The sequence below is a fragment of the Dipodomys spectabilis genome, unplaced genomic scaffold (genome assembly GCF_019054845.1).
Source record: "Dipodomys spectabilis isolate Male_0828 unplaced genomic scaffold, ASM1905484v1 ptg000001l, whole genome shotgun sequence".
NCBI lineage: Eukaryota > Metazoa > Chordata > Mammalia > Rodentia > Heteromyidae > Dipodomys > Dipodomys spectabilis.
Genome location: NW_024870678.1, coordinates 32589831 through 32614302, shown reverse-complemented (window position 1 = coordinate 32614302; position 24472 = coordinate 32589831). Strand labels below are relative to the sequence as shown.

Below are 24472 nucleotides of genomic sequence, written 5' to 3'. Positions count from 1 at the left end.
AAGAGCTGAGGGACAGCGCCCAGGCCCAGAGTTCAGGCCCCATGACCGGACCCCCCCCCCCAAAAAAAGAAAAGATCTAATTCTCTGTCCTTAAAAAAGCATTCCCATTGAAATATAAGTGAGAAGCAGTACCCAGAAGCTCACGGGACATGACGAGCAAGTGGACTGGGCGGCATTACCCAATTATCCTCTGAAGAACACAAGCTGGAATTCTGCCGCCTGGATGGGCAGGGCTCTCTGCCATGGAATATAAATCTCCCCTTCCCACCTGGCCCCTGTCGGCTGGGTGTCTTTGCGGTTGGCTGCAGGTGACTTCTATTAACGTGAACTGCAGGAAGGCTAGATGGAACCCCACAGCGCCGAGGCCATGAAGTTGCAGATGAGGTTTCCAGAGACGCACGGCAGTGTGATTCGACCATGGGATTTGTAAGATGGGCTCCCCAGCCCCACGAACCCCAGTTCCAACGTCATACCCACGGGAATGCATACCACGCTCAAGACCACCTCCAAACACAGCTCAACCCGAGGAGACGGAAAACAGAATCGAGTTTAAATGTAAATAATGCAGACCCAGCATCAGCCAGGGAGATGGAAATTCGAATATACAAGATACAGGAAGGGCATGTGAAACGGGAGGAGCGGCTCACGTGGTGGAGTGCCTGCCTGCTAGCAAGTGAGAAGCTGGGAGTTTAAACCCTGTACCATAACACAGAACAATAAGAAAGAATAAGCCCGGCGCCAGTGGCTCACTCCGGTAATCCTAGCTACTCAGGAGGCTGAGATCTGAGGGTTACAATTCAAAGCCAGCCCAGGCAGGAAAGTCTGTGGAACTCTTATCTCCAACTAACCACCAGAAAACCAGAAGTGGTGCTGTGGCTCAAGTGGTAGGTTGCTAGCCTTTAGCTGAAGAGCTGAGGGACAGCGCCCAGGCCGAGTTCAGACCCCACGACCAACCAAAAAAAAGAGCTCAGGGACAGTGCCCAGGCCCTGAGTTCAAGCCCCAGCACTGGCAAAAAAAAAAATCACTATGAACACACACACACACAAAACACAATAACAAAAGAAAAGGCTAGGGCATGCCTCAAGTGGTAGATGCTTGCTCAGCATGTACAGGCTCTGGGTTCAAAACCACTTCCCTCCATTTCAGTTTTGCCATTTATATTCTGAGCCATGGAAGGTAAGATCCCGAAGGCCATTTGTTGACATGGCTCTGCTGACCCACACCCCTTCATTTCTGTGCATTCTCTCAGACCCGTTTCATCAATGCCATGAAATATAAGTACTTGGTGTTTCAGCTTTTAAAGACGTTCTAATCACTTCTCTGGTATCAATAATGCAATGATCAGGCAGGAGGAGTAACAAGAATAGACATGCTGCTTTCAAAGACTGTCCTATTATTCGCCTCTCCTTTGTTTATCCGCTCCCTTTTATCTTTTTTTTTTTTTGCTTATGTGGTGCTGAGGAATCGAACCCAGGGGCTCATGCATGCAAAGCAAGCGCTCTACCACTGAGCCATCTTCCCAGCCCTCCCTTTTATCTTTAACATGGCTAGGAATGAGAAAGTAAAGGGCTACTCCCCTAAAGCATACTTTATTTTTGTTTTTATTTTTTGCCAGTCCTGAGGCTTGAACCCAGGGCTTGGGTACTGTCCCTGAGCCTCTCTGTGCTCAAGGCTAGCACTCTACCATTTCAGCCAAAGCACCACTTCCAGCTTTTTCTGTGTATGTGGTACTGAGGAATGGAACCCAGGGCTTCATGCTTGCTAAGCAAGCACTCTACCACTAAGCCTGTACTTTTTTTTTTTTTTGGTGCCAGACCTAGGGCTTGAACTTAAGACCTGTGCAGTCCTTGAGCTTTTTTGATCAAAGCTAGCACTCCATCACTTCAACCAGAGCTGTATTTCCACTTTGGGTGATCAGTTGGATTTAAGAGTCTCACAAACTTTCCTACTTGGGCTGGCTTGGAACAGTGGTCCTCAGATCTCAGCCTCTTATTCAGCTAGGATTACAGACAGGAGGCACCAGTGCCTGGCTCAAAGCACCCTTTTACCCAGAGCTGATTAACCTGGACAGCTGATCAGCACTTCTAATGTCTTCCAGTGAAGCTTTGCCAAGGAATGGCACCAGGGCCAGAACAGAGAGAAAAACAAATACGCTGTCAGCGCAAAAGCCCACAGACGCTGCTGTTCTATGCATTGAGATCTTTGGAGGAAAAGGACATTATTTCAATTACTAAAGAGAATCTTCTTGTAGATATGAAAACAAGATTGTCCCCAGTCTCTAGATTCTTTAGAAAAATCATTGCATTTAATCTGTCTCAAAGTTAGATTCACCCCAAATACAGAGTCCACATAACTTATTTCCATAACAAGAAAAACTTCAGCCTGGTGTCAGTGGCTCACATCTATAATCCTAGCTACTCAGGAGGCTGAACTCTAAGGATCATGGTTTGAAGCCATCCTGGGCAGGAAAGACCAAAAAAAAAGTATTAAAAAATGTCTGTTTTTCAAATATACAGCTACAACGAGCACAAGTGAAAACATTAAGCTGCCAATGCAAGCCCTGCGCTTCTGCTAGTTCAGGGCAGGGTTCATTTTCCTCCTTCACTGAGTTTCCAAGCTGAGAAGATGAGCTGTAGCTCAGTAATTGAGTGCTTGCCCCCTTGGGAGGGAGGGAGGGAGGGAGAGAGGGAGGGAGAGAGGGAGGGAGAGAGGGAGAGAGAGAGAGAGGGGGAGAGAGAGAAGGAAGGAAGGAAGAAAGGAAGGAAAGAGAAGGAGAAAGAAAAGAGAGAGAAGGAAGGAAGGAAGGAAGGAAGGAAGGAAGGAAGGGAGGAAGGGAGGAAGGAAGAGAGAGAGGGAGGGAGGGGTAGGAAGAGGAGCTATGGAGGGAAGAAGGGGAGAATAGTGTTCTTAAATTTTCTTGAGTAGATTGCCACCATGTGGTGACAACTGGAAAGGCACACAGGGTCTGTTCACTTTCAAGTCCACATTTCTGAACTGTCTTAAACTATGGCTCATGCCTGTAATCCTAGCTACTCAGGAGGCTGAGATTTGAAGATCACAGTTCAAAGCCAGTCCGAGCAGGAAAGTCCACAAAACTTATCTCCAATTAACCATCAGAAAGCTGGAAAGGGAGCTATGGTTCAAGTGGTAGACAGCTAGCCTTGAGCAAAAAAGCTCAGGGACAACTCCTACACCCTGAGTTCATGCTCTATGACTAAGAGACAGACAGACAGACAGACAGACACACACACACACACACACACACACACAGACATACAACCAGACTGAACCTGCTCTTCTTTCCACTCTGTCACAGCAACGTGAGAAATGTGTTTTTCGATCACCCTTCTTCTAGTCCAAGACCCCTAGTGCATGCATGGAATCTCATGCTGTACTGAACTCTATTCACACTGTGCATTTGTACACACACAGGGTGTGATAAACTTACACCCCTTTCTTTAGAGGAAGCCCCTTGCGGCATCTCTGAGAGCTTCTAGGCATAGCTACACTGTGGACGTGGCCTCCCCTCCCCATATGAATGAAACCACGGCAACCCCCACACTTGACTGAGAACCAAGGCTATTAAATGACTGACAGGCGGGTGGCACATCCAGTGTGCCTATGCTAAACAGATGACTTGGAGAGAAAGTCATAATACCAGCTGTTGTCAGATGGTCATATCTACTGTGCTAAAACTCTAGGCTTTAATCAAATAATGTAGTGAATTACTGTAATAAAGTTTCTGATCTTAAATCCCCAGGCCATTCCTAAAAACAAACCCCACTTGGCACTGCGTTTGTACTCCTGGGACTTTTGTCAGGGCGATTTCATCAACATTTCCAGGTCAAATTGCTGACATGTTAATTTTCCTGCAGCATCCTGTCCGGAGCTGGTTGAGACATTCATAAAATGAGTCAGGATCCGTCCCTTCTTTCCCATTAGCTGGAGACAAGGTTACATTAGAACAGTCTGCTCTTTGGGTGGTGGAACTCCTCTGAGAAACAACTTGTCTTTTTGTCTGCTTGTTTGGTCAGTGGCTGAGTCGGTGTCTTTAATGGGTACATGGCTATAAAACCCCACCTAAGTCCACTCAGAAGGTCACATGTCTCTAGGAAAGCCTTCACTCCACACACATTTTCACATGTACAATGTTGTAGATATTATCTTATAAAATAAGTTACTGGGCTCTGTGGCTCAGGCCTGTAATCCTAGCTATTCAGAAGGCTGAGATCTGAGCATTGTAGCTTGAAGCCAGGTGAGGCATGAAAGTCTGTGATACTTTTATCTCCAATTAACCACCAAAAAAAAAAAAAAAAAAGCTAGAACTGGAGCTGAGACTCAAGCGGTTGAACACTAGCCTTGAGCACAAAAGCTCAGGGACAAATGCCCAGGCCCAGAATTCAAGCCCCAGGACTGGAAAAACAAAACAAAACAAAAAACCCTTTCATTCTGTAATTATATTTCCTTGTTCATTCCTATGACGGTTGGTGTTTTCTGTTTTATTTTGGCTAGCTATGTGTATATTTCCTAATCTTTCCCATGAATTTTTTTTGACTTTGTGAATAATCTCTCTCTATGTGTTTTTCAAAATCTGATTAATATTTGCTGTTTTGGGGTTTTTTTGGTCAGCCATGGGGCCTGAACTCCAGGCCAGGGGGCTGTCCCTCAGCTCTTCAGCTCAAGGTGAGCACTCTAGCACTTGAGCCAAAGCACCACTTCTGGTTTTCTGGTGGTTAATTGGAAATAAAAGTCTCATGGACTTTCCTGCTGGGGCTGGCTTTAAACCATGATCCTCAGATCTCAGCTTCCTGAGTAGCTAGGATTACAGGCATGAGCCACAAGTACCGGCTGAATACTTGCTTTTTATCATGTATATCCTTGCGATTTCCAGGTTGTTCTATCTCTGTTAACTTCTTTTTTGTATGGTACTGGGGGGCTTGAACTCAGGGCCTGGAGTTAGCCCTTGACTTTCACTCAAGGCTGGTGCTCTACCACTTGAGCCACTGCTTTTTGTGATTATTTGGAAATAATCTCACAGACTTTCCTGCCTCAAGCTAGCTTCAAACCTCAGCCTCCTGAGTGGCTAGGATTCCTTTCTCTAAATCTATAAGTGAACTGCTCAATGTGGCCCTGCTCACCACACTGACCTTGGTTTGCAGCTGAGGTGTCTCCCACGGGGAGCTCATGGTCATGGAGCCTTTTCTCTGGAACAGGCACTGCAGGGCACCTTGCAAAGACCCAGGGGCCCCAATCACCAAGACCTTCTTCCCCTCTAAGGTGACACCTGCCATGGAAACAAAAACATAACATCACCATCGAGGCTTCCCAGCTTTCCTTCCACATAGCATGAACTGAGAGAAAAAAAATCCTTTAATAAGTGGAAACAAGAGGTTTATTTCTTTCTAGCTGGTTTTTTTTCTTTGTTTTGTTCTGTTTCATTGTCTTTGGAAGTGTAAGTAGGGCACAGAAATGGAGGGACAAAGGGTGAACAAATGCAACAGTGTTGCTCACTGGATACTATGTTGAGAATGAACTATACAACTTGTGGGTGGGGATGGGAAGGAAAAAATGGGAGAAAACCAGGGAAGGGTGACATGGTACAAAAGGAAATATACTCTTTACTAACCCTGCTATACATCATCTTTATAATAACTATAAAAAATGAAAAATTAATAAAATATAAAATTAAGAACAAGAGGAAAAAAAAGTGATCCCAGTAATAACCCTGTGGTATGAAATAGAGGTGAAAGCTGCAATCAGTCAAGATTTCCTTTCCATACCTCTTGATTCCAATTCTTGTTGCTGACTTTTTTTTTTCTTTCTTTCTTTTTTGCCAGTCCTGGGGCTTGAACTCAGGGTCTCGACACTGTCCCTGAGCTTCTTTTGTTCAAGGCTACACTTGAGCCACAGTACCACTTCCGACTTCTTCTGTGTGTGTGGTACTGAGGAATCGAACCCAGGGCTTCATGCACGTGAGGCATGCACTCTACCACTCAGCCATCTTCCCAGCCTTGCTGACTTTCTTTCTCTACATTTTATTGGCCAAAATTTCCTCTTTGGGAATTTTGGTAAAGTGGCCTGAGCCACTGTGGCCCCCCAGAGGTGGAAGAGCACTGCAGATCTGAGTTAGCTCCAAATTCCAACTGAATGGTTTCTGACCACAAGGGCAGATTCTGCAAGTTAAGCAAGCTCTTCTTCAAACGCAACTTTGTGCTTTTGTAATTTTTTTTCAATGATTGCATGTTTCAGGTTGGGGGGGAGGGATATCTGTCTCTTCTATTCAAACTAGTCTACGTTCTGAGAATGTTTAAAACTGGCTGCCATTCACCATTACTGACTTCTCTTTTAAAATGATCAAATCAATCTCAATAGTAAATGCCTCCATCCATTCATTTGTATCATGTACTTGTAACTCCCAAACTAAAGGATGAGAATAAAGTCAACATCAAGGACCACTTTCATCCTTTAGCTAGAATCTCCCAGAAACAAATCCTTATTTTTAAAACGATCTAAACAAAGCTGGGTTCTGGTGGTTTACTAGTAATCCTAGCTACTCAGGATACTGAGATCTGAGGACAGATTCGAAGTGAGCCTGGGCAGGAAAGTCTATGAGATACTTAGTTCTAATTAACCAGCAAAAAGCTGCAAATGGCAAGTGTGGCTTAAATGGTAGAGCACCAGCTTAGAGTGAAAAAGCCAAGTAAGAACTCAAGGCACAGGGTTCAAGCACCAGTACCAAAAGCAAAAAGAAACCAGATCTAAATAACAACATATAGAAAACAGGACTAGAGTGGGGATGATGTGGTGTTAGGCCTTGAACTCAGGATCGTGTGCTTTACCAGGCAGATGCTCTACCCCGAGCCATTGCCTCAGCCTGAAAAATAGCATTTCTGAAGAAGCAACACACCAGACTTTTCAGCGAGTTCGATTGTAGCTCTGGCGACAGGTGACACAAAGCATTCGTGGGCGTCTCCGCGGACCAGCTTCCCCAGGTTGATGTCTGTCACTCTGAACCAGAAAACCAGAGAACAGGTCAGTTAAAACCCAGTCAAAGGCATTCAGTGGCCATTCACACGTGATCAGCCTGGTAACATCCGAGTGAGTGTCTGATAGAAAGGATGTGTTCAATGAGTTACAGAGCAGACACAAAGGCCAGCGGCTTCCAGGAGCAGGCCAGGACCGGCCCGAGGCCATACAGAGCTTCGTGACTCCCCATGTCCAAGGACACCTTCCAGGGCCGACCTCAGGAGGGCACCCCTTCAGTCCCCGGTTCAGATCCAGCCGGATCCTACCGATCTCCTTGAGAAACCTAAGGAGCAAAGTGAGTGACCACAAACTTTCCATCACTTCTGTGCCTTCCCTTCCCTTATTGAACCTGGACGAAGCATTAACTTCAGACATCCACGATGTGCAGCCTGGGCTGAAGGTCTCACTCCAGATTAGTAAGGAAAGGAGATACTTAGGAAGGCTTTCTTCATTCCCAATTTTTTTTTCTTTGTTGGTCCTGAGGCTTGAGCTCATCCTGGGTGCTGTCCCTGAGCCTCTTTGTGCTCAAGGCTAGCACACTACCACTTGAGCCTTTGAGCCACTTCTGGCTTTTCCTTAATAGTTTATTGGAGACAAGAGTCTCACAGATTTTCCTGCCCTGGCTGGCTTCGAACCATGATCCTCAGATCTTAGCCTCCTGAGTAACTAGGATTACAGGTGTGAGCCACTGACCCAGCTTCATTCTCTACTTTTATAAAAGATTTGAAAGTGAGGGCTGGGAAGGTGGCTCAGTGGTAGAGCACTTGCCTTGAAAGCATGAGGCCCTGGGTTCGATTCCTCAGCACCACATAAGCAAAAAGAAAAAAAAAAAGCCAGAAGTGGCGCTGTGGCTCAAGTGGTAGAGCGCTAGCCTTGAGCTGAAGAGCTGAGGGACAGCGCCCAGGCCCAGAGTTCAGGCCCCACAACCGGACCCCCCCCCCCAAAAAAAAAAAAAAGATTTGAAAGTATACCCTCATACTTTCCTGTCTTGGAGGTTTTCTTATAAGACTCCTTCTCCCTTTATAGTGATTCTTTTTTTTTTTTTTTTTAATCTTTTTTTTGGGTCCACTGAGCTACCTTCCACTGAGCCACCTTCCCAGCCCCCTTTATAGTGATTCTATTGGAATTTCTTGTTGGAAATTTCTGTGATGATTCTGTGTGTGTGTGTGTGTCTGTGTGTGTGTGTGTGTGTGCGTGCGTGCGTGCGTGTACTGAACCCAGCCTTACAGATGCCCAGTCTCACAAGAACTTTTTAAGCTATGTTTGGGTCTACCCTCAGCCAGGATAAAGATAGAGTAAAGCTAGGGGAGCTGGTGGCTCACATTGTAATCACAGCTACTCAGGAGGCTGAGATCTGAAGATCCTAGTTCGAAGCTAGCATGGGCAGACAAATCTGAGATACTCATCTCCAGTTAACCAGCCAAAGGTCAGTAGTGAAGGTATGGCTGAAGTGGTAGAGTGCCAGCAAGTCCAGTAGCTGTACACATACGCACACACACAGACAGAAGGAGCCATGGTTGCTATAAAGCAGCAGGTTCTCAATGCAGCCTTTCAGAACACACCAGTCCAGGGATCTCACTGCATGTGTGCTCATCAGCTTGTAGCCCTGAGTACATTGAGCACATTTTGGCCTCAGTACAAAATAGCTCCATTTTTCCATGTAGGGAAATAGTGTTTTTAGTCCTCGGGAAACATGCTGGTCCCCCACTGTAGACTGGGGTACATGTTTACATCATCCCACAAGAAGGCTCAGAGAGCAGCACCAGACACACACCTGGCGTTTATCATCCCTACCTGTCCCTGCCTCACATTATAGCTAAAGATTTGGGTGTCATCAATAAAAGACTTTCTCTCCACAGGTCTGGGTCTAAGAGAGAATATGATACTGCTGGAGAATCAGGTCTTAGGTTTTTTCCCTTTGGTCTGACACAATTACCTCAGAAAACCTATTTAGTCCGAGGACTGACCACAGACGCCGTAAGACAGAAACGTGTTAAGTAAAAATGCCAGTGTGATATCTTTTCCCACCGCGGCCCATGTACTACAAGATGTCTGACTTTTGTACCTAGAATCTACAGCCATAAAACTCCTAACATATTCTAAACGATTACTTTTAGCTAATTACTGACATAACCACAAAATTAGTATTCAGAAAAAACATCAAAGTAGGTAATGACTTTGCTATAAAAGTGGATTCTCACACGTTTTCTATGTTCTTACCCATCCACGTCTTTCTCTGGTTTCAGGGCGTTGAGGACTTTGCTGCTAATGGAGTCCTCAGAGATCTGAAGGGCAAGGCCGTGAATTGTGGGGTTCTCATTAATCTTCAATATTTCACTTATGATCTACAGAGGAAAGAAATCAGATTTGTGAAAATAAGACATGACACAAAGAATTTAATACAAAAGAGTAGTGATCTGCCACCTCAAATAACAGTATTGTGTACTCCATAAAGAGGAGGTTCAAACAGCTACAGACAGCGTGATTCTATGTGCAACTGTCCACTTAACACAGTTGCACTTGTTTTAATTACCTGAAGCCAACTCTGCTCCCAAAATTCCAGTAATAAATAAATTATAAGCTAAAATTTTAAAAAAACAACACAACTGGGAGAGATAAGGAAAAAGGTGACCTTGTCCAAAAAGAAATATATCCATTACCTGACTTACATCACTGTAACCCCTCTGTACATCATTTTTATAATAAACAGTTTTTTTAATTTAAAAAATAAAAAAAAATATTTCGGACAAGGCACTAGTGGCTCATGCCTGCAATCTTAGTTATTTAGGAGGCTAAGATCCTGAGGATCATGGTTTGAAAAGTCTCTGAAATAACCAGCCAAAAGCTAGACTGCAGGCATGGCTGAAGTGACAGAGCACCAGCAGAGAGAAAGCAAATCAAAAGAACATAAGACCATGAACTTGAGTCCAAACACTATCCCCCCTGTTAGTTTCTTTCTACTCCTTGTTGAAGACTTTGGGGAAAAACACAGTGAAAAAGTCTATTTCTTCTTTTCATCTTGCTTATAAAAGCTCAAAAGAAGCTTGTGGTTTGTGGTGACTTTACAGTTCTTACCACTGTACCCAGTGCCAGAAATGAACAAAACCAAATCAGATTCAGCTTAGATGCATGCGGGACAATTCCCTATCGATGATCACACTTGAACACACGGCCAGTTTCCAGGCAGGCATTGAGCTGCATTGCACTGTTCAGCTCAGCTCAGCCTGTGCACTTCCCACACAACCTCTTCCCAACCCCGGCGACCCCACCAAGCCCCTGGTGCCTGCAGACTCTGGATCTGAACTGTGCACAGGAAGCACTTCCAAAGCCTGTGATAGTTAAAACCCAGCACGCACCGAGCCGGATTCAGTTCGCATAAAAGTATTGGCTCCAAGGGAGTCTAGCCTGTGCATAGGCCTCACAGGGAGAAAGCTGTGGGTCACCATTTTTGTGACATTGCCTAGCAAAAATATATAAAACTATAGTTTTGTGACTTAGTAGGGGAAGAGAATGACATGTAGTTCACCACATAAGAAAGAACATTTAAAAAATTTGTTTCATTTTTTTTGTATTCTTTCATTCAAAAATATGTTCCAGGTAAATGCTTTATATCAGTTCTGATTAAGAAAACACAGCTAACTGTGAATAAAAGTGCCCTCATATGCTGGATTTCCTAACAGTGAGAGGAGACTCCTCAACCAAATGGTAATAATAACATAACAGTAATCACATAGTAATAATAACATAATAGTAATCACATAGTAATAATAACATAATAGTAATCACATAGTAATAACATAACCAAATGGTAATAACATAATAGTAATCACATAGTAATAATATAGCCAAATGGTAATAATAACGTAATAGTAACCAAATAGTAATAATATAATCTTAGGAGCAGTGACTGGTATGAGAAACCACAAAGTCCACAAAATGGGGTAAAAGGCCAGCAGTGTGAGAAGCAACGGGGCAGGCAGCGATTCGGAATGAAGGGAGCCACCATCTTTCCCTGTACCTAGGATCTGGAAGAACAAAGAACCAAAACAAAAACAATAATGTAAAAAAAAAAAAGTCGTACTAACTTAAGGTATTCTCTTTCAACATAGTAACACCACATGAACTTATTTTACCAAAGAAAAACAGGAATAGAGGTAGAAATAGACACAGTGTTAGGGATTAATGTTAATGAATAATAAATGATTCCTTGTTTTGTTTTTAAAAAAGCCAGGCTCGAGCCTGTAATCATAGCTACTCAAGGGGCTGAGATCTGAGGACTATGATTTGAAGGCAACTCAGGCAGGGACTCTTTTCCCCAATGAATCACAGAAAAAGGGAAGTAGTGCCGTTGCTCAAATGGTAGAGTGCTGGCCTTGAAGAAAAGGAGCTTAGGGACAGCCCCAGAGTTCAAGCCCCAGGATTGGGGGAATGGGAAGGGGAGTCAAGCTGAGAGGGGTGATTCACAGCTCAGCATTTGGGAGGCTGAGGCAAGAGGATGGAAAATTGTAGCTTGAGCTACATAGTAAGTCCCTGTCTCAAAAACAAGCAAGAAAGACAAATAAGCAAACAATACAACAAAAAAGTAAAAATAAAATGAAATAAAACCCCTGCATTCAGTAGGCTGAGGCAGAAAGATCTCTAGTTCAAGGCCAGCCTGACTACATGGCAAATTCAAGGCCACCTTTCTAAGCCAGCCTAGTCTACAGAGCAAGATCTCAAAATAAACAGATACACAGTATATAAATAAACATCAAGGGCTAGCAAAACCTAAAATAAATAAATTAAAAAAATGCTGTTTTTTTAAACTGCAGACTGTCCTGTAAATGTACAAGTCATTTTTTCTTTTTTTGTCAGTCGTGGGGCTTGAACTCTGGGCCTGGGCGCTGTCCCTCAGCTCTTCAGCTCAAGGCTAGTGCTATACCACTTGAGCTACAGCACCGCTTCCGGTTTTCTGGTGGTTTATTGGAGATAGGAGTCTCACGGTCTCTCCTGCCCGGGCTGGCTTTGAACCGAGATCCTCAGATCTCAGCCTCCTGAGTAGCTAGGATTACAGGCGTGAGCCACGAGAGCCACGCACAAGTCATTTTTTCTGTTACTGTTGATGTCAAAAGTGCTTTACTATGTGTATTTAATAAACCCATGATTTTAAGTGTAAGAATAAGTGAGCTATGGCCTCCTGGTATTAAAAACTACATTTCCCACCCTCCCTTGCAGGGTGGCAGGACTGAGGTTGGAGCCAATGAAAAGGGGGCAGAATTGTGACTTTCCCTTAAGGAAAGAGGGTGATGCTTTGCCTTTATCCTTCCCCTTCCTGGCTACAGATCAGGCTGAGCTTGATCCGGACCCTGTGATCCAGAAAAAGAGGGAAGTTCTGAACTCTCCCTTCCTTACCCCCACTTCTGTACGCTGTAACAAACTGCCTTTCCCCATAAAACTGGATGGGACCCACAGTTTGCCTAAGACAGAGACTATAACCAACAAACCTGCCTCATCAGGGATTACCTGGAGCCCCACTGACCAATCAGAACAAAACGTTTCTTAACCAAACCGGTCAAGCCTCTCTCCTAGATGCCTGAACTTTAGGTTAGCCAAAGCCAGCACACATCCCCTCCTGAGAACAGGCCAACCTCCGGGAACAAGTCTGATCTACTACCCATCAAGAATACATTACCCCTTTCCTCAGACTTTTCTTTCTGCCTTGTTTACTCTTCGTTAGAGAGGAAGGCCCCAAGGTCAGAGCACTGTACGTACTACGATGTCCACCCACAAACAGATGTCCACCCACAGTGAGCTTGCCAGGGTTCTAGTCACCTCACAGCTGTGGTTCAAAACTACACCTTCTTTTATTTAATAATGATGATGATGACAATTCAGAAAAGTCAGGGAAGGGGCTGGGAAGTTGGCTCAGTGGTAGAGCACTTGCCTTGCATGCATGAGGCCCTGGGTTCGATTCCTCAGCACCACATAAGCAGAAAAAAAAAGCTGGAAGTGGCGCTGTGGCTCAAGTGGTAGAGTGCTAGCCTTGAGCTGAAGAGCTGAGGGACAGCACCCAGGCCCAGAGTTCAGGCCCCACGACCGGACCCAAAAAAAAAAAGAAAAGTCAGGGAAGTCACCAAGTGCCACATGTCTCTACAGTGTCTGGTACTATCTGGGGGCTCACTGGCTGGGTATCTTGGAACCTATTTCCTTTGGGAAAAACTGGGGCGTGGGGGGGGAGTTACCTAGTAACCCTTCTCTTCTTTAAACAGTCCCTTTCTGTTCCTGACAATAATCTTTTCTTTTTTTTGGTGCTGATTCTGTGGATTGAACTCAGGGCCTCTCACTCCTACGAGTGCTCTACCACTTGAGCCAAACCTCCACTTTCTGCTTTTTGCTAATTAATTGGAGAAAGAGTCCCACAGACTTTTCTGCCCAGGCTGGCTTTGAACCTTGATCCTCTGATATCAAGCCTTGTAAGCCATCGGCATCTGGCTTGCAATAATCTCTTTGAACAACTCTCCTTACCAGTTGTGCATTACTCTTGACCCTGGCTGGGACACTGCTGTGACAAATAGAACTGGCTTCTCTATCTTGGGCTACGAGGTAAACTGCAGTGGGGGAGGGAGGGGCTGAGCCTCCAATGACTACTGCCAAGAATTGCTGACTTCCAAACTGTATTCAAGTTCAAGGGTAGCCTTTTTGTTTTGTCTTTGTAGCTGGTCCTGTTGCACTCAGGTCTTGGGCACTGCCCCTGAGCTTCCGTGCTCAAAGCTAGCACTCTACCACTATGAGCCACAGCTCCATTTCTAGCTTTTTTAGTAACTTGGAGATAAAGTGTCTCCCAGATGCTTTATCAGCTCAGCCTCCTGAGTAGCTAGGATTTACAGGTATGATGCCTGGCAGAAGTAGTCCATTATTTAGTTAAGATTTTGTTATTTAAGATTCTGTTACACCTTAACAAAATACTAAAAAGCTGGCACTTGTGGTGTCAAGGGGTGGGGGAGAGTCATGGAGAAGGGGGTTAGATGAATAGAGAGTGAAGACTGGGTGAATATGGTCATAATATTCAATGTATATATATATATGAAAATAAAATTAGGAAATTGGAGGGGAGGGTGGGGTTGGGAAGGGGGGAGAATGGTGAAAGGGGTGACACGGATCAAGATGCATTGTGCTCATAAACGGCCATGTTGGAATGAAACCCTCTACACAACTCCTTAGTAATAATTTTTAAAAATTAATTTAAAGCCAGATGCCGGAGGCTCACACCTGTAATCCCAGCTACTCAGGAGGCTGAGATCTGAGGATAATGGTTCAAAGCCAGCCTGGGCAGGAAAGTCTGTGAGACTCTTATCTCCAATTAACCACCAGAAAACTGGAAGTGGCACTGTGCTCAAGTGGTAGAGCACTCGCCTTGAGCTGAAGAGCTGAGGGACAGCACCCAGGTCCAGAGTTCAAGCCCCATGACCAACCAAACAAAAAAAAATTAATTTAGAAAAAAAATTGTTACCTGAAGTGTCCATGAACTCTAACCTGCTCTTCAGTGCCACAGCCAGCCGGAGGAAAGCTAGCAGCGGCAGTACAGGGAACGTGGTCCAGCTCGTTACCAGTGCCGACAGCAGGCCCACACTGACATGACATTGAGGAAGGTAGTGGCAGAAATTACTAGAACACATGAATAGCAGAGGGAGGGAATCCAGGTGTTCTATATCAGCTGCCTAAGAAGTCCGAGAATGTTAGCGTGGTAAAAGGCACAAAGATCACCTTGTCCTGTTCTGTTGTTGTGTCTAGAAATGCCAAAGAAATGGTCCAAGGTCAAAGACCTTGGCAGGACAGAGCAAGATCAGAGCCAGGTCTCCAGGTAGGCACAGCCCAACAACTCCACTGGACAATGCTGAATGAACAGCTACAATCACCATGTCATGCCAGAACAAATCTTCAGTGAAACATACAGGGAGAAAGACCAGAGAGCTACACAGCAGAATAGACTCTTTCCCCTGAAAATCCAGCCATGAAAAAAAAGCTGTCATAATTAGGACATACTCACAGCTCTCCATACAGAGGAATGATAAATGGAATTACCTCATCTTCTCCACAGTCTGGAGGAAGGCAGACGTAGGTGATGTTCAGACCAGCCTATGAGAGAACACAGGGTTCTCAGTCATGGTAAGAGGATACACTGTGAAGAATTATAATAAAGTTTAAGTCATCAGTCCTTACCTCTTCAGCCAAACTCTGGTTGATTTCCTGCATCGAGTTGTCATTGCCTGCCTAAGAGGAGAGGAATAAGAGAACAGAATTAGGGGGAAATACCTTGACACAGCCCGCAAGAGGACAGGGGAGTAGATTTACGATCACAAATTATCTAATTACAAATTTGATATGGAAAGTGCAGGGGGAAAAAAGAGTCTTATTGCTTGGAAAAAGGTAGCTGGGCGCCGGTGGCTCACACCTGTAATCCTAGCTACTCAGGAGGCTGAGATCTGAGGATCACCGTTCAAAGCCAGCCTGGGCAGGAAAGTCTGTGAGACTCTTATCTCCAATAAACCACTCGAAAACTGGAAGTGGTACTGTGGCTCAAGCGGTAGTACGCTTGCCTTGAGCTGAAGAGCCCAGGGACAGTGCCCAAGCCCAGAGTTCAAGCCCCATGACTGATCAGAAAAAAAAAAAAAGGTGTAAATCACTTGTACTTATGAATATACTAATTTCTAGATGTTTGAATTATATCACAAAAAAAAATACACTGGGTGCTGGTGGCTGCTGAGATCTGAGGATTGCAGTTCAAAGTCAGCCTGGACAGGAAAGTCTGTGACTCATCTCCAACCACCAAAAGGCTGGAAGTAGAGCTGTGGCTCAATTGGTAGAACACAGCCTTGAGCAAAAAAGATCAGGGAACTCTGAGTTCAAGCCCCAGGATGAGCATACATGCATGTGTGTGTGCACAAGCACAAATGCGCACACACATACATACACGATATATATATATATATTATCCCACACATTATAGGACATATAAAGGCATCACTATAGCCAGGCGCTGGTGGCTCATGTCTATAATCCTAGCTACTTAGGAGGCTGAGCTCTGAGGATCACAATCAGAAGGCAGCCAGGGCAGGAGGACAGACAAGGCTATGAGACTCTTATCTCCAGTTAACCACCTTAAAACCAGAAGTGGAGCTGTGGCTCAAACTGGAAGAGCACTAGCCTTGAGCAAAAGAAAAAAGCTCAGGGATAGAGCTAGGGCCCTGAATTCAAGCCCCACAACCAAAAAGAAAAAGGAAGAAGAATAAAAAAGACATCACCACACAGCCAACATCCATCTAGACACAGGACATCATTTTAAAGACTCTTCTCTGCTGGAAAGCCAAAGTAAGCAAGCAGACTCCCAGGCAGCCCATTTTCCTTGGTCTGTTTTACCTCAGCTTTCTCTGAGGGTTGTGGGGTGTAGATCCCATTACCCCCAAAGAATGTCAGGACCAGGCGCACAGCAATACAATCTGAAAGAACGGTTTCAACAGACCTGCAGGCTGCTATTTTTGATCCACTCAGAGCCAAGACCTACTGTAGCAGTCCAGCTGCTGGCCCTATCAGCTTCCAGACTTGGCTCACCTCGTTATTTTCCTGCACCTGTCGCTGCAGGAGGATGCCCCGACACCCTGGCAAGCAGTGCCAAAATCATGGCAAATGGTGCCAACTACAGCTCAAACTGAAGAGGCTGAAACCAAACGACACAGAATGCAAAGTCGTTCTGACCCAGTGGTGATACTTGGCAGGCAGGCTGAAAAGATGGGAGCGGGAGGATGACCAGGCATGCGCATGCGCACATGGAGCCTTTTCCCATCACCTCCTATCACTTCTGCTAAGCATCGATGAGCACGCACGACTCACCACATATCTGTTGTAATGGGATGTGATGTATGTGGAAGCCTACTTCTGACCTCAGGTAGACATCCATCCTCAGCCAGAAGGACTCAAGCCAGCCAGTATCTAACCAAACAAGCAACCAAAAGCTTGACAGAGTCACTGGGCACCAGTGGCTCATGCCTGTATTCCTAGCTACTCAGGAGGCTGAGATCTGAGGATCGCGGTTCAACGCTAGCCCAGGCAGGAAAGTCCATGAGACTCTTATCTCCAATAAACTACTCAGAAAACTGGAAGTGGCGCTGTGGCTCAAGTGGTAGAGCGCTAACCTTGAGCTGAAGAGCTGAGGGACAGCGCGCAGGCCCAGAGCTCAAGCCCCACAACTGACCCCCCCCCCAAAAAAAAAAAAAAAGAATCTCAACAGAGATGGGAGCCAGCCAGTATCTAACCAGAGCCACACAGACCAAGATCGCAGCTGCTCTTGTTCGATGCCGCGGCAGCTGGCGTTTGGTTCAGTGATTGCTAATAGAAAGGCATCCCTAGAGAGCAGGCCTGCCCCTCGTTCTCAGCTTACCTGAATGATGGCGAGAACTGGCTGAAAGGCAGGGTTTTTCTCTTGTAATAAACTCAGCACCTCTTTCGAATTCTGGATGACTTCTCTACATGGAGAAAGAAAAACAGCATGGGTATTTCTGCGTTGGTGAGTACAAAGGATGGACACAACACCTGCACTTACAGCCTTTGTTAAGAAGGAGGCGCAGAGGGAGAGGCAGAGAAATGGTGACACCAAGAAATCTTAATGCAGCCAGGCATGGTGGCTCATGCCTGCAGTCCCTAGCTACTCGGGAGACTGAGATCTGAGGACCACAATTCAAAGCCAGCCTCAGTAGACAATTCCATGAGATTCTTTTTGTTTTTGGTCGGTTGTGGGCCTGAACTCTGGGCTTGGGCGCTGTCCCTCAGCTCTTCAGCTCAAGGCTAGAGCTCTACTACTTGAACCACAGCACCACTTCCGGCTTTTTCTGCTTATGTGGTACTAAGGAATCGAACCCAGAGCCTCATGCATGCAAGGCAAGCGCTCTACCACTGAGCCACCTTCCCAGCCCCTCCATGAGATTCTTATTTTCAATTAACCAGCAAAAAGCTAGAAATAGAACTGTGGCTCAGTTGTGTCAGTTGTAAGCAAAAAAAGCTAATACAGAGCTCAGGCCCTGCATTCAAACCCCAATACCAGCATATACACACATGTACATACACATATACCCACACAGAAGTGTATGCACACATACACAAATAATCCCAGGCTTAGTGGTAGAGTGCTTGCCTAGCATGCATGAAGCCCTGGGTTCCATTCCTCAGTACCACATACACAGAAAAAGCCGGAAGTGGAGCTGTGTCAAGTGGTAGAGTGCTAGTCTTGAGCAAAAGGAAGCTCAGGGACAGTGCCCAGGCCCTGAGCTCAAGCCCCAGGCCTGGCAAAAAACAAACAAACAAACAACAACAAAAAATCCACAAATTAATAATCCTATTCCTCCACCAAAGTCCTCTAGCACATTCTACATCTCCCCAACCCAAACCTGGGGTCCACAGGAAAAGAAAAGAAATAGAGGTGGAGAGTGTGGCAAAGATGAGAAGTGGGGAGAGGGCGTGGGGGCGGGCAAGTGATAGAGCAGGCTGAATTCCAGAGCCCAGAGGTTGAAGGAGGAATGTGAGGGAAGGGAAGCTGCCAACTGCAACGCAGGGGAATTGGCAGCACCTGCTCCCACCGTCAGCTCCTCACAGCTGGGAGCCGCTGGATTGGTTCTGAATCCCTACACGGCCAGCTATGGCCACCTTCCACATGCAGCCTCAGAGGTGCCAGGGCCGGGGTGGGCAGAACTCATTACGGTGAGAAACAGGCTTTCTTCCTGGCCTCTGTCTGACACACACTGACACACACACACACACCCTTACCCAAGTTCAATGTCTTCAACATTAAGATCTTGTTAGGTCTGGTTTTCTGCAGTGCTGGGTACTGAACCTGGGGGTGTCACACAATGCCAGGGAAGCGCTCCGCCACCCAGCGGTGCCCTCAGCCCCCAGGCTCCCTTCACACACATCCTCACCCACATCAGTTTCCAAAAAGTGCAAGGGGAAGAAGTTTTGGCCAGATGTCTGAGCAGCGGGTCTTACAGGGCATCCCAGGACATGTACCCAGAGGGCACTGCCCGCTAGGCAACCAGAACTCATGATCAGTACAGGCAGCCTCTAATATGGCTGGGCTAGACACAACATGGAGATTAGCAGATGACAACCAGGGAGCATCTGCTTGCTTTTACACGCTTGGGATAAAGTGTCTAATTCCCAGCAAAGAAATGGCATTGTAATGGAGTAAATGGGACCATGGGGGGAAGTTTACAAATCATTGTGTAAGCAGCAGCTAAAAGCCGCTTGTCCAATGATGGGTGACAAAGTCCTCATGCCGTACTGTCTCTCAGCCTGGTAGGACTACTCATCTAGGTCAGGCTGGTGCCTAATTCTGCTTGGTCTGGGGAGGCCCTGGAAAGGGTGGGGGGAGGTCTGCAAACAGTTCTGGGCCTAAGAATGACCTGGAAAGCATGGTAAAAAGGTGTGGTTGCCAGGTACCAGTGGCTCAGGCCTATAATCCTAGCTATTCAGGAGGCTGAGATATGAGGATTACAGTTCAAAGCCAAACAGGCAGGAAAGTCTAGGAGACTCTTATCTCCCTCCAACCACCAGAAAACCGAAGTAGCACCACGGCTCAAACAGGTAGAATGCAAGACTTGAGCGAAAAAGCTCAGGGACGGTGCCCAGGCTCCAAGTTCAAGTCCTAAGACCAGGGGGGAAAAAAAAGTTTGATTCAAAAAGTCAGGTGAATGGACTTTTTTGACAAGTGTCCAGTTGGACCTACCCTGACACACTAAACACACACCAATAAGGCCACTTTCCCCAGAAAACACCTCTTGACTAACCTTATTAATCTAATAGCTTTCAATAGCTTGTTTACAAGTCATCCAACTTCTTTTTTTTTTTTTTTTTGGGGGGGGGTGTCTGGTTGTGGGGCCTGAACTCTGGGCCTGAGCGCTGTTCCTCAGCTCTTCAGCTCAAGGCTAGCGCTCTACCACTTGAGCCACAGCACCACTTCCGGCTTTTTTCTTTTTGCTTATGTGGTGCTGAGGAATTGAACCCAGGGCCTCAGGCATGCAAGGCAAGCGCTCTACCACTGAGCCAACTTCCCAGCCCCCAAGTCATCCAACTTTTTAAATAGTTGAGGATGCAACATTGTAACCAACAAAGCTAATAAAAGGAAATGAACTCAGATCCTCACAGTTTAACATTTGCATACATTTTCACTCTTCCTACAGGAACAACTAAGGAAGCAAGACATAGCATGCCCAAGAAATCTAAAAAGTAGCATCAATATTTCCAGTTAGAGATTTCTAGCCCTAGGGCCTGGTTAATTCCTGTGAAAAGCAATGTGTGTCTTTAGGTGACTGTTAAGTGTTGCAAACACTGAGAATTCTCCAACTTATCACCTTGGTGCTTTATCATTAATCACTGCTAATTACAGCAGATGCCTCAGTAACCCCTGGCTCTCACAGACTGGGTAGGAATGACTAGGTCAGAATGACTTTCCCAGTTTCCCCTCAGAAGGCACTGGACCACCAGAAAACAATGTAAGTGTAATTCAGAACGCTGAATCTATTTATCAGCCTGGGGCACTGGTGAATTCCACCAGTAATCATAGCTACTCAGGAGGCTGAGATCTGAGGATTGCAGTTTGAAGTGAGCTAGGGGAGGAAGGTCCATGAGCAAAATGAGCAAAATACTCAGGGAGAGCTCAGGACTGGCACCAAAAAGAAAAAAAAAAGGATTATATTAGTATGCTTTTTTAAAACTTTTTTTAATTATAAAGGTGATGTACAGAGGGGTGTTTGTGTTTTCTGTGATTATCAGACAATGGTTTGTCTTTTACTATCTTTGATTTGATGGAATGTAATAAATAAAACACCATACTTAACTGCTCAGATCAGAATACTGCAAAAAGTAGGAAAAGGGCCAGGCCACTTTAATAGACATCTGCCTCAGTCTTGTGCTGCTACAGAATGCCAACAGACATTGATTTCTCACTGGCTAGGAGGCTGGGAAATCCTGTGAAGGTGCAGGTATCTGCTGAGGGCCTCCTTGCCACACTATGAGGTGGCTGAAGGCAGATGGGCAGCACAGCGATGAGGGTGCAGACCCATCCTTTCCCTGAAGAACTCACTCTCACAATACCAGCCCTGTGGCCTCTGCCCTTCTGACCTAGTCATCTCTTAAAGGGCCCCTCTGTCAATGCTGGTACAGGGGATCAAGTTTCCAACACTTGAAAATTGGGGTGGGGGGGGACATTCAAGTGATAACAATATCCTTAGATCTCAGCTTGGTGGGTAGCTAGGATTATAGGTGTGAGCCACCAGTCCCCTGCCCCGCCCCACTGATAAACTGTGTGTGTGTGTGTGTGTCCTGGGGTTTGAACTCAGGAGCTGGGTGCTGTGCTCAAGGCTAGCACTACCACTTGAGCCACAGCTCCACTTGTCAGCACAGTCTTTTCTTCGCTGTTTATCAGTACTGAGAGAACTTTTAGACTTACTTAGACCATAAGCCATTCATGAAAACAGCAAAACAAGGCATTCTACACCTTCACACTCAGGAGGTGACTCTTGACTGTCCTGCAGTTTGGTTGTCAGTCACCTTGTGCTGTAAGGGTATTAGTGATGTATCATTGTGGAAAACATGATGTCATTTTTGCCCACGAGTATATGTGTCTCCCTCCCTCCCTTCTTTCCTGTGTGTGTGATTCAACACAGGATCTGCACATGCCAGGCAAGCCACATCCCCTTCTCCCCCTTTTGTTTATAGTTTGTTTTTTATCTATCTAGGGTCTTGCCATCTTTGCCAGAACTCAGCCTTCTGAGTAGCTGGGATGAAGGGAGGTATCACCACTCCTTACTCTGAGAAACTTATATAGAGAAAGGGTTTATACTGACTCACACTCCTAAAGTTCCAGCACAAACAAGGAAGCTAATGGCCCTGAGCCTCTGGCCAGAGCAGCACCAGGGCGGTGTCTGCATAGCAAAACTTCTACTATGAGCTGCAAAACAGAGGGAGAGCACACAGTCATCCAACCTCCCCATGACACACCCTCACTTGATCAAGGCCCCGCCTCTCACTGCCCACAGGAAATCCACAAGGAGGCTCAAGCCTTCCACACGCTGATTCTGGGGATCAAATCCAAGCTGCAGCACTAGGGTTTTCATTACAATGCTGACACCCCTTCTGCAAGTTCTGACACGGTGACCTCCTGGTCTCTACCAGGTATCCACAGATGGTGGATAAGTGACAACCAGAGATGGTGTTACTGCCTCAAATGGCCTTCGCATGATTGTTGACCCCAAGGGGTTATAGTCCTCCAGTCACCCTGAGGAGTAACAGGTCATTCTTCAACACTTCCATCTCATGCCCCTGTATCCAGCACTAGCAGCCTTAGGGACTTCAGGCGTGGCTCAAGTGGTAGAGAGCCTGCCTGGCAAGTGGAAGTTCAATCCCCAGTACCTCAAAACAAGCAAGCAAGCAAACAACCCCTCCCCCCAAAAAACCCTTAATAGTAAAAATGACCATAGTTAATACATATATATACATATATATATATACACACATATATACACACACACCAGGAAGAATCCCTCTGTTCTACATGTCGAAGCTGGAATGACCTGGCAGCCTCATTTAATAAACAAATAAACAAACCTGCGACACACAGGGATCAGGACTGCAGGTGCACTGACTCACGGTGTATCAACCACTTCCCAAGTGCCTACCACCGCACAGGCTTGGCACTGCCAAGGACGGAGAGACATTTCGAGTGGGCGGTTAGGCGAGACAAACAGGGAATCAGGGAGCAAGAGCTTCCAGGAAAGGGCAGCGACCAGTGCTATCTAAAATACAACAGGGAGCCAGGGGCGGCGGTGGAAGACACCCCCAAACCACAGAAACGGTGCTCAGCTGCGTGCTGACATCTACTGACTCCAGAGCAAACCCAACGTTCAAGACTCATCAGCCACCCCTCAGAAAGTGACCCCAGAAAGTGACCAGCCAGAAGCAGGGAAGAAGGCAAGGGGGAAGAGGGATGGGAAAGAGGATGGGGAGAAGGGAAGGGGGAAGAAGGGGAGAGACAGACTAGGGGAGAGGGGAGGGGAGGGGGAGGAGAAGGCAGGGGAGGGGAGGGCAGGGGAAGGGAGGGCAGGGGAGGGAGAGGAAGGAAGGGAAGGGAAAGGGAAAGGAAAGGGAAAGCCTTTCAGAATAAAAGCTACGGGTGGGCAGGGAGGTACTAGTCCTGGGACACAGCGTGGGGGCCGGGGTCACCGGCCGCCGGGGCCCGCCCTTCTCACCCTCACCTCCCCAGGATCGGGGCCCCGGGGAGGGGGGCTGAGGGTGGGATCCGGCGGGAACTCCGTCCGTGCTGCACGAGCCACTCGGAGCCTCCCGAGCAGGATGCTGGGGACGCGCCCGCCGCCCGCGTCCCCGCGCCGACCTCACGGGCGGGCCCGCCGTCTCTCTTCCTCGCCGTGGCCTAAGTGGGAACTTTGGCGCGGGCAGCCTCACCTGGCTGGGGGGCGGGGGGCGGGTCGGAGAAGCGCGGGGTCCCCCCTCCTCCCGTCCTCCTCCTTCCCTTCCCCTGCTTTCCTCCTCCCGCCGCGCTCCCAGCCGGGCGGCGCCGCCCCTTCCCTGCCGCTCTGCGCCTGCGCGGTTGCATCAGCGCCCGCGGCCGGCGGCGCACGTGGAGCGGGGCGTGCGCTCCGTGCGCACGGCGCCGGCCAAGGATGCTCGCGCCCGATCCTTGGCCCCGGGGGGGAGGGGGCCGGTCCTCCCCGGGCTCCCCGCCCTGCCTCCCCGCGCAAACCTCTCCACGGCCTCGGCAAGTTGGCACCAAGCACTCGCAGGTCCTGCCCTGCAGATCGCCCGGGTCCCCGCAGGGAGAGGCTCCCCCCGCCCCACGCTCCCCATCCCGGGGCCGGGGTCGCCGCCGCTGGCGGGAACCTGGGCGCGCGCCCGGCTGGATACTCACCTGACCGTGGGGTCCCGGGCTGGGGGCGCCGGGCTGCCCGGGCCGCGGCTGCTGCAGGCCCGGTCGCCCCCGAGGCTGGCGCGGCAGGGCACCCGGAGGCGGCGCGGCGGGCCCGGGGGCCGCGGCGGGAGGCACAGCCGGCGCAGCACGAGCGGCAGGCGTGCGCTCATGGTGCGGCGAGGGCGGGGGGCGCGCGGCGGCGGAGCCCCCGGGGCGCGGAGATGCGGTGCTGCGGAGCGCGGGCGCGGGTGCCGCCAAGTTCCTCCCGAGGGTGGCGCGTCTGGGGCCCGCGAGCCGGGCGGGCTGGTAACGGGGCGGCGGCTGGAAGGACCGGAAGCCCCTAGGGGGCACTGCACCTACGGGCCGTGACGTGGGGAGGCGGGGGCCCGCGGGCGGCGCGCGGACCTGCCCGCTAGCCGGGGCCGCTCGGAGTTAGCTGGGCGTTCAGAACTGGGGGGGGAGGCACGGAGCGGGGGAGGACTCAAGTGCCGGCACCC

General features: G+C 47.7%; 1 protein-coding gene across 3 annotated transcripts in view; it reads right to left on the bottom strand.

Annotated features, from left to right (window-relative positions):
- The window catches only part of Mthfd1l (methylenetetrahydrofolate dehydrogenase (NADP+ dependent) 1 like), a 135391-nt gene extending 111246 nt beyond the window's left edge, over positions 1–24145 (bottom strand). For all 3 annotated transcript variants that reach the window (XM_042671887.1, XM_042672058.1, XM_042671966.1), the window contains exons 1-7: positions 23976–24145; positions 17442–17526; positions 15227–15277; positions 15089–15142; positions 9248–9372; positions 6909–7009; positions 5149–5285 (exon numbers count right to left, since the gene is read on the bottom strand). In XM_042671887.1, coding sequence (XP_042527821.1) covers positions 5149–5285; positions 6909–7009; positions 9248–9372; positions 15089–15142; positions 15227–15277; positions 17442–17526; positions 23976–24145 — 723 coding nt within the window. The remainder of the gene's footprint in view (positions 1–5148; positions 5286–6908; positions 7010–9247; positions 9373–15088; positions 15143–15226; positions 15278–17441; positions 17527–23975) is intronic.
- Between the last annotated feature and the right edge of the window lie 327 nt (positions 24146–24472).